The 10192-nt window shown below is 38.3% G+C and overlaps 1 protein-coding gene across 2 annotated transcripts; it reads right to left on the bottom strand.

The window, feature by feature from the left end:
• LOC141599493 (phosphoribosylformylglycinamidine cyclo-ligase, chloroplastic-like) lies at nt 1-5452 on the bottom strand. Of its 2 annotated transcripts, XM_074419515.1 has the most exons (9): nt 5327-5434; nt 4841-5225; nt 3476-3570; nt 3296-3397; nt 3087-3146; nt 1645-1817; nt 1312-1414; nt 1059-1217; nt 1-425 (listed from the first exon to the last, which is right to left on the bottom strand). In XM_074419515.1, exons 2-9 carry the CDS (start codon nt 5193-5195, stop codon nt 255-257), a joined length of 1218 nt encoding a protein of 405 aa, XP_074275616.1. In that variant the 5' UTR covers nt 5196-5225; nt 5327-5434; the 3' UTR covers nt 1-254. The 2 variants fall into 2 exon arrangements, with proteins under 2 accessions (XP_074275616.1, XP_074275615.1); XM_074419514.1 differs by having other exon boundaries at nt 4841-5452.
• Nucleotides 5453-10192: the final 4740 nt, after the last annotated feature.

Here is a 10192-nt window from a genome sequence, read left to right as displayed (position 1 = left end):
ATGCAACATGACTAGCAAATGGAGAAATAGATTTCTAAATCCAAAACATAAGACTAACTGATGGAACCTTGATCAAAATGAGCTAGTTAGCCACCTTATAAAATGGCCATTATACAACTACAATGCCTCGAAACACCACTCTCAAAGCTATGCTCTGGCTTTCCAAACTTGATAAAACTACGACACGACATACTACTGAAACACAGCACTGTGATATTGTCTCATGAAATGAATGTTCCCATAGTCAATGGGCCTTATCGATAGCTTACCCCTTCACCTGTCACTACCTCGCCAAAGCGATAGACTGGGGTGCTTTCGTTTGCATCCCCTAGGATTCTGAGAGCTGCGTCCGGGCTTACTACTAGCACCATCCCTATCCCTAGATTGAAAGTCCGCCTCATTTCCGCATCATCAATCCTTCCCAACTATCACGACAGTAAGTATATTAGTCAAGGAGATATAAGATATCTCGGGTCGTCCAAGAACCAAAACTTCCCACCATGTTATTCAGACTCGAGCACAAGTGTGTGTTCAAGTATCAAAACAGGCAATTTATATGGAAAGACCTAAATTCTTATAATTAAAACGAAGTATTCCACTGCAATACATATTATCAGTGTTTGGGTAGAGATCCTGTTTAAAATTTAGAAATGAAATAACATTATTACCCCTTGGCTTAAAAAGAATCTTGTACTGAAACTACATAAACCACATTCACCTTACCACTCCCTTTCCGCAGGGATCATCAATAAACTAATGGGAGTATATTGCGAATTATATATCTAGAAATCGCATGGAAAGTTCAGCTTTTTTTTTTTTTTTTTTTTTTTTTGCTAGCCATGGAAAAGGACAATTATTTTGGGATGGACCAAAAACTAAGGGAACGATATATACCGGGTGAAGGGAGTATCTAAGTAAATCATACGGCTCATACCCATATCCACCGTCCACAGTTGAAAGTCAGACATGAGAACACGAGGTCACATAAGTACTCCGGAGTAATATTGCCTCCCAGTACCCACCTTAAACTATAGATTCTAGGCAAAAGTATATGTTACCTCTTGAATCCATTTAAACACAGGAAGAACAGGCCAAGCATTTGTATCAATAACGGCTCCAAGACCCTTGGGAAAAACTCTAGGTATGTTGTCTGTGAATCCACCACCAGTTATATGGGCTATTCCTTTAATTCCTCCTTTGTCAAGCAAATCAAGGACCTTCATAGCCAACAAAAAAAGATGAGTAAGCTCTAAAATACTTGCAGCCAAGACTCTTAATAGTGTACGAAACAAGAACAACAAGAGAAGTCACCTGCTTTACATAAATTACTGTAGGAGCCATCAAAGCTTCACCTAAAGTAACTGAACCACCAGGGATTTCATCTTTTAACGAGTTTCCACTTTGCGCCAAAACCCTGGAACACGCGTTTCAGGTACAATCAGGTGTTAGGTTGGGAATATTGAGGCTCATTATAGTATTAAGACAGAAACTTACATGAGATTGTTGTATGCATAGAACAATCCTACATTTTGTTATATATTATGAGGGTTGATAACTAGTTGTATACTTGTATTCATACAACAGTCTTACACAATACTAGCCGCAGTATTAATTCGAAGCTTTGATCAATCACTATTCACTAACCTTCTAACAAGAGAAAAGCCATTGGAGTGGACGCCGCTGGATGGAAGACCAATCAAAACATCTCCAGCCTCAATATTCTTTCCGTCAATAACACGGTCCTTCTTAACAATGCCTACGGCAAATCCACTAAGATCATACTCGCCTTCCGCATAAAACCCTGGCATTTCTGCAGTCTGGGAGACAAAAACTTGCTTCATCAATTGACAATAATTTGAGCAATTACAACACGGCATGAGACAAATTAATGATAATAAGTATGCTATAATCATTCCAACATCAATAATAGGGAGTTAAGTTACAAGAATTGGACGTGTCCACAAAAAAGAATAGAAAAATGGAGTAAAGAAATTCCCATCATACTATAGGTAATCCCATTTTGGTCTAGGCTAGCTGGCTATGTTATGAAACCTTTGAAATTCAAAGCTGGTAATTTCTTGAAGACTTCAACACAATCAGCCCAGACTTAAAACTAGCTAGAATGTAACTCGGGCTTAGTTTGAGAAGGCGCGAGGTGCACTGAGGAGATGGAGTCCCAAGGGGCTGAGGCGAAGGCAAGTGTCTTTAGGACACGAGGCGCACTGATTTTTCGTATCCATATTTACAATCAAATTTGTGCGAGAATTGTCCTTTTTTGTTTTAAAGAGGGGCATGTATTTAAAAGTGAAAATTAAGGATAAGTGGGAGAAAAGAAGGGTAAAATAAAAGAATTCGGAAAAAAAAAATATGGAATTGCACACTAATGCGTCTCGGTTTTGCCTCACTAGTTGCGCCTTGTGCACCTTGGGTGTGCCTCATACGCCTTAGGTGCGCCTTTTGTATTCCATGATGCGCCTCAGACAATGCGATCTGGTTGGCGCCTCACTGCACTTTGAGCCTAGGTTTTTAAACTAAGAGCTTAGGCTAGAAAATGACATCCAACTTGATGTAAGAGTTTCATTCAATCAGGTATAAATGATACGGTATGCTACCACGTATCAAGACTACCGCATCCCACATTTATTGTTCTCATTTGACTTTGTTGGTTAACCAATAGCATCAAGTTCTCCAAATATACGGTGATACCATGTAAATTTGTTGAGTTTGATTTATCAAAATAACTATTTTCTATACAAGTATCGGTCAAAAATTGTCACTGTCTAATCTTCAAAGTCAAATAAGGAGTAAGGACGGCCCAACAGATTAAAAGACACCGGTTGCTTACAAAGGAAGGGATTACGAGAGTACAACTGGAGTGCCGGCTATAAGTTGACGCACTTATATGTCTAATATCCAGTTGCTTACAAGAGAAGGGATTTGACAAACAATTCTTTTAACAACACAACAAATTATAAAAAAAAAATTAGAAAAAAAGAACATTTGCAATTAATGGAGAGTTTACAGCAATGTACATTGTTACAGAAGATATATGTAACAAACCAAAGAAGGTTGAAATTCAGAATTACCTCACCCCCTAAAAGAGCACAATCAGATTGCACACAGCCATCAACAATTCCTTTTATGACCTGAAAGAAAACGATAACCAAGTTTTAAGTTTGAAGATGAACAACAATGAGGAAGGTGATAACAGAATCAAGGAGGATGCCCCACTTAACAGGAATAGGCACACACAAAGGTATTATTGCTAACTACAAAGAATGCAAGTCCAAATTACCCTTTCAGCAAGGTCTACATCGAGGCGGCTGGTAGCAAAATAATCTAAGAAGAACAGCGGCTTTGCTCCGGAAGTAACAATGTCATTTACACTCATGGCAACCTGTAGACGAAATGCATCAAATGCCAATTCAAATTGTGGAAACCCTAAGCAAAATCATATATCCAATTCAGAACTTACCAGGTCAATTCCTATAGTCTCATGTATCCCAGTTTCAAAAGCAAGCTTTAATTTGGTTCCTACACCATCTGTACCAGCTACCAGATACGAATCGCCTGCATATTCATTAAAAAAATCTGCCAGGCTGAAAACTACAGTATCATTGCTCAAGAAGAAGCAAATAGAGATGAATAAAAGAACCATATGCCATATATTCCTTCATAAGCACACAAGTATTTTCTCAATGGCAGGAAGAAATACTATAGATGAGAAAAAAAGGCACAACTACAGTAAAAGATGATAACATAGGCACTCGTGAGAGACGATCTCATATTAGTATAATGCGAGAACCACCTACCGTAACCAAAATCCCTGACCAAATACTCACTAACGCACTAAAACTGAGACACATAAATAAATAAATAACTACCTCATAATAAAGTAATCTTATCATAAGATCGTCAATTTGAGACGTGTAAGACCGGCTCCCAAACAACGTTATTTGTAGGTTACTCTAATTACTAGTAAGATTGTCAAAGAACTTATCTTTTAAAGCTCCCACATCAGGGTATTTCATAGTATTAACATTCCAAATCTCCTATGATTCTTATACTGCGTCTGCTACTACACTTCCTTTTACAAGTACGAAGTAATAAAAACATGGAAAATGAATACTCAAATTAAAGTCAATCTTTTTGTAAGTTAGTCTAATTAGTAATTACTAGTAAGAGAATGCAAAGATAACCTGAAATATACAAGTTGGTATCTTTTTTTTCAATAGCTTCAGCAATCATATCGACTTCAGAAGGAACTATCATACATCTGTTAGGCCGTTCCAGAAGAACAGACACTGAACTCGCACTTCTTTTTCTTTTAAATCGTAACTCTGTCTCCCTAATATACCAGCTTTCTCAAGTCTGAAAGCTAACTTATTGATTGTAACTTGACTGAGTATGAACAAGGTAACCAGACAAGAAGTTTTCGATAGCTAGCTAGTTCCAAACTAAGGTGCGAGATTTGATGACCAGACCGTATATGTATTCTGATAGACAGAAGTGCGTGGAATTAATGAAGTTTTGAGTCACTACAACAAAATTTTCACTGTCATTTCATAAAAGTTATATCCATTGTAAATATTACAAGAACATACTTCATCCATCCGGTCATTTGTTTAACTTTGGTTGGTTTTGGCAGAAGGACCCAGGAAAGAGAGAGGACCAATTATTTGATAACAAGTGGACCAAATTGAGTGTGGAAGATCAAATTGTTCATTAAAAGTATTACCAAAACAGAAAGACAAAGAATTGACCGAGACACCCTAAAATGGAATACGCAAACAAATAACTGGGACGGAGGGAGGGAGTTATTAGAAAACGGAAGGGATACCTAGAGGGAAAAGTCCCCCAAAGCCACCAATACCAGGAGCCATTTTGGCAATGCGACGAACAAGTTCCGAGCCGGCATCAATATCAACCCCAGCATCCTTGTAAGTGAGTCCACCACTTGACTCATTCCCACTACAACTAACCATGGCAAAACCCCTTCTTTTCAATTCAACGCTTTCGGAAGCCATTGACAGTGAAACAAGCTTCTTGGACAGAAGACATGATATGGGTTTGCATAAAAAGGGTGAATTATTCCCATTTTTTGTGTAAGTTCCTCTAAATTTGAGGTCTATTGCTGTATTATTGAAGATGGTATTGCATTGTTGCTCCAAATTAAGCCGCAAATTCGTTGCCATAGCTAACCGTCTCTAATTCCAAATCAAACCCTTTTACCAACAAAATTGAAATGAAAGTAAAGTACTTGTATGAGACAGCGTAGAACAATAAGCATAAACGAAATAGAGGGAGAATAAATATTGAAGCGGACCTTAGCGTAGAAATTGAAAACGCGGCTGCCTAATTCAACTGATGATTTCCACTTTCTTTTCTACTCTAAAATACTCTTATTCAGTTGCCTACAATTACCGGGTTTGGCGTTTTGGCCCAACAGTCACACACTCACACTGCCCAAGTGCCCATATTTATTTTATCTGTAGGTCTCGTTTATGACCGTCTTTTCAAAAAAGACTTGTCAATTATCACAAATCACAATCCCTTCCCTACTAACCAAATGAGTTTGGTGTGGTAGTTGTTCAACTCATCCCTTAACTATGAGGTCAGAGGTTCGATCTCTGCCCATGAGAATGGAGCAAACTCTTTGGCCAGCCGTTTACCTCTTCGTAAGAGTTTATATCTTTATTTAATTTATAGAGCTTCGACGTTCCACAAAAGTCATTACTTTACGTTCAGCTAGCACTGAAAAGGACAATTTTATAAAGGGTGTTTAGTACTAGTTGAAAGTATTATACTACTTGAATCTATGGGTAAGTCATAAATTTTTGGCCCAAAAAACCCATTTAGGCCCAAAGCCTGGTTTAGCCCATAAGGATTGGTTTGGGCTCGTTAAATAGGTCCACACATTTGGTCCGACCCGGCCCAACCCACGCATAAGGGTTGTTTTTTTAAATCCAACCCGACCCATAAAGCTACAAGCCTGACCCGACCAGAGCGACATGTCCCAACTCCCAACCCAAGAAAAGACGACTCGACAAAATCCGACAATGTTGCAAACTGAAACCGACCCGATCCCATGATGACTTGTAATACTAAACCCAATTAACGTAGACCCGAAACCAAACTCGATTAAGCTTTATTTCTGCAGGTCATCCCCTATAGACTAAAAGAATAACACATCTGTGTTATTCCCGCTCATCTTTACCCCCATACGGAATATTCCCTTCTAGAATATTCCCTTCTAATATATTGTAGTCAAAATATTTTAGTCAATCCATATATGGAATATTTCTACTACAATATTCTACACAATCAATAATAATATTCCATATATGAAATATTTCTACTACAATATTATACAATATTCTACACAATCAATAATTACGTAATAATATTGCCTTCAATCACTATGCCCCATATATGGAATATTTCTTATGGTTACTTTTATATATAAAAGTACATTTACATTAAATTAAATTCATATTCAATTTACTAAAATAATATTAATACACTAAATAACGTTTTATATATAAAAGTACATTTACATTAAATTAAATTCATATTCAATTTATTAAAATAATATTAATACACTAAATTTCTAGAATTAACCTTTATAAAATTACCGTGCTGTGGCACGGGTTCCTATACTAGTAAATTATTTCTCCCTCCTATTCTAAATAACTCTCTCTATTTCCTTTTTCGTCTATTCACAATACTCTCCCTATTTCCTTATTTGACAAACTTTTATACTTATTTTAATCACCCCACCACACAACAATACCCCACAATACTCATACATTATCTTATTTTAATCACTTTACCTCACAACAATCCTTATTTTAATCACCTTAGCCCATAACAATACTTATTTTAATCACACAATACCTTCCCTCTCTCCAATCTCCTACACCACTCCAATACTTTATCATATAATACTCCCCTCCCTTAATTCTCGTGCCCTCCATGAAAGGGGAGGATTATGTAGAATAGGAGGGAGTATTTTTTTGTCCTTTTCAATTCAGGAGAAGGCCGATGGCGGCAGTACATCAAAACCCAAAATTCCCTTGCTAAGCCAGTTAAAACCTTGAATTAGGTTAATTTGATTCTTAAAAATGTCTAACTTTACTGATTGTTTCGTGGTACAAGTTCCCCAAACGAAATTTGTGTGTTATTGTGAAAAATTGAAGCAGCTTCCAAGTAGTGAGTCTAAAGATCCGGAATTATACGCGTCAATGGAGGCGTCATTGCGCGAGATGGAGGTGCACATGCACGGAAATCATCCCTATACCATCTCTGATCTTTCACACTATGATGTCATTCTCAGGCTGCAATGGAACGGTATTTGGACCGGAAAATCTGTTATTATGTCAACCGCTATCTCTAACGACAACCAAAGGAACCTCTATACAAGGGGTTTGCTATTTAAGGATCACTTCGTCGTAAGTTTTATTCCTCCGTTCCGTCATTTGTTTATCTATTTCATTTTGGTGTCTATGTCATTTTGATACTCAATTCTCAATTTGGTTCACTTGTCATCTAATAATAAGCCGCCTCTACTTTTCAGCCCTTTATGTTTTCATCTTCTACTTTTCTTTTAATTTAACTTAATGTTGGACTTGGTGCTAAAGCTAGCGATCCCCTATTTTGTTAATCGTTCGTTACCCGCCGCGAAATCAAGTTATTTTCCTCCTTGAATGAACCAGTTTTGTGTTTCGCATAATTGAAATCGAACGCCTTCAATCAAGAAATAAGTTAACATTTTGAGATAAGTATGTGGTATGACATTATCTTCAATAGTCATTTTTGATAAGTTTCACATTCGTGTATTTAAATCAAAGTTAAGATATAGGTGAGGTAGAACTGTGTTGTTGATTAGTTTAGCATGCTATTGACAAACTGCAAACAAAAGTATGTTGAATATTTAAGTCAAAGTATGTTCTAGGAGTGTAGGACACCTCGTCTTGGAGTGCATCCTAGCCTTTTGGATGCGAGGGCCCCTATTTTTAGTAACAAATTTGTATTTTCCAAATAAAATTTATGGCAAAAATACCCCAAGATCTTTCATGTTGGCTAACATGTGAATGGGTAAAGTGGGGAATAACGGGGAAACGAAATGGTATAATTAAATAAAACAATTACATCTCCCTTTTTGTGTATAACTTAGAACTCTCTAAAAAAGCTCTCCTTCTCTCTAAAAAAAAAAAAACAAAACCCTAAATCCTCCCCTTTGCTGCCGCCGTTCTCCTCCTTCCTCCCACCGCCACCCATCAACCCCCTACCATGTCGCCGGGGATGGGGTCTCTCAAGACCTTTCTCCGGCGACCCGTCTCCTCTCTTCCGATTAACCCTCCTCCCATTTCTTACCCACACCCGGTTCTGGATCGTACGGGTCTGCCCGTTTCTCTCGGTCTGCGTGGTGTATGTGGGTTGTTAGGGTCTTATCGGACGAGTTTGTTGAGGTGGTGTAGCAGGGTGGTGCTTGGATATGGCGGTGTTGTGGGTTGGTAGGGAGGCGGTGGCTTCCGTTGTTTTTTCCTGTGTTCCTCTTTGTTTCCTTTATGTTTTTGTTTAATTTCCGCTTTCGTTTTTGTTTCGTCTCTCTTACTGAGGGCTTTGTCCCCGTCTATCGGTGGTGTCCTTCTCTCAGTTTGAGAGCTTTCGTTTTCTGGTTCGTTTGCAGTTTTCTAATAAGTCGCCAGAGAAGATCGGCGTTGTTATAGATCGTTATATGGGTTTACATATTTTGTCCGATTCATGGCTACAATCAATCACGTCAGAAGAAATGGATACTCGTCAAGGAAGATTCGGAGACCCTCTTATGGATGAAAGCCTTTTGCGGCGAATCGATGATAAAGACTCTGTTGCAGTGTTTCATTCTTTGAACAAGAATTTATTTCCTACGGTTGTAATCGATTTGTATCCGATTGAGCTTGACATATGTTGTAGATGTCGTATGACTTTTTATTAATGATAATGATCTTTTCTCAAAAAAAAAAAAAATGGTATAATTAAATGTCTAGATGAAAAATAAAGATATGGAAAGTGTGTATTTGCGACTCTTGTTAAGTGAGCTCATCTAAAAGGCACCGAGGGGTTGGTTAGTACCTCATCCAAGGCTCTCCTTAGGCGCACAAGAGGACACTTTTTAAAACTAAAATCCCACCTAACTTGACACTCTTCCACATTGGTACAGCCTTCGCCACCATCTCCTTAATCTCATTGAAGACGGGCGTTATCCGTCACAAGCTTGCGACGGATACCATTTCCTCTCACAAAATATCCATTGAAAGGTGAGTGGGAAGCACATGGGGGTGCCCCATCTTGTCCCCTCTCCCTTTTTGTGAGAGGTCTTCAGCTTGTGACGGAATTAGCCCGTCACAAGCAAGACGCTTTGATCTCATTTTCTCCTTCTTTATCATCATAAATGTGTTTACGCTCTTTATGTGTCTTCTTTTTCTTCTTCTTTTCATTCTTCAAAGGACCTCCATCATCGACACTTTTCATTTCAACCCCATTGCTAATCTCCGACGCTTCTTGTGACGATAATGACTGGCCTTAACAGCTTTATCATGCGTGGAAATCTTCTCACAACCATGAAACCCTCTGAATTAGCCTCTTGTTGCTCCAATTAGGGTTTCTGCGAAATCACCTTTCTCTATTGAAATTAGGGTTAGGATTTCAAGGGCGAGGGAGGAAGATTTTTGGGTGGGAGATAGTGTTTTGTGGTGATTTTTAGGTGTGTGTCAAAGGTGAAGGTGTTGGTGAGAGGTTTGATATGATGGTGGTGATTGGAGGGATGACAAAATTTGGCAGTGAAGGTGGCTGGTGGTCACATGAGGTGTTGGTGATGAGAAGGTGATTAGGAGGAGGGGTATGTGGGACTATGGGACTATGGGACTATGGGAGGATGGTTATGGTGTTTTGGGGGTTAGGTTACTTGGGGTAGTAGTCTTAAATGATAAGGGTAATTTGGTAAAGAGCACAAAAAAAACTTTTCCGAGAATGGGAAAAATAGAAGCGGTAAGAAAAGAAAAAAATTGCCAAAAAGGGGAAGTGTGAAGAAAATAAGAAATGGGAGGGAGTACATTATATATTCATTACCCAACTCCACATAATGGCCTTAGCAGAAGCCTTATTATCACTATACCAACAATCCACACAATCTAGCACTGAGCTAACA

Source organism: Silene latifolia, chromosome 9, assembly GCF_048544455.1.
Source record: "Silene latifolia isolate original U9 population chromosome 9, ASM4854445v1, whole genome shotgun sequence".
In the NCBI taxonomy this organism is placed as follows: Eukaryota; Viridiplantae; Streptophyta; class Magnoliopsida; order Caryophyllales; family Caryophyllaceae; genus Silene; species Silene latifolia.
This window is presented reverse-complemented; position numbering and strand designations above follow the sequence as displayed.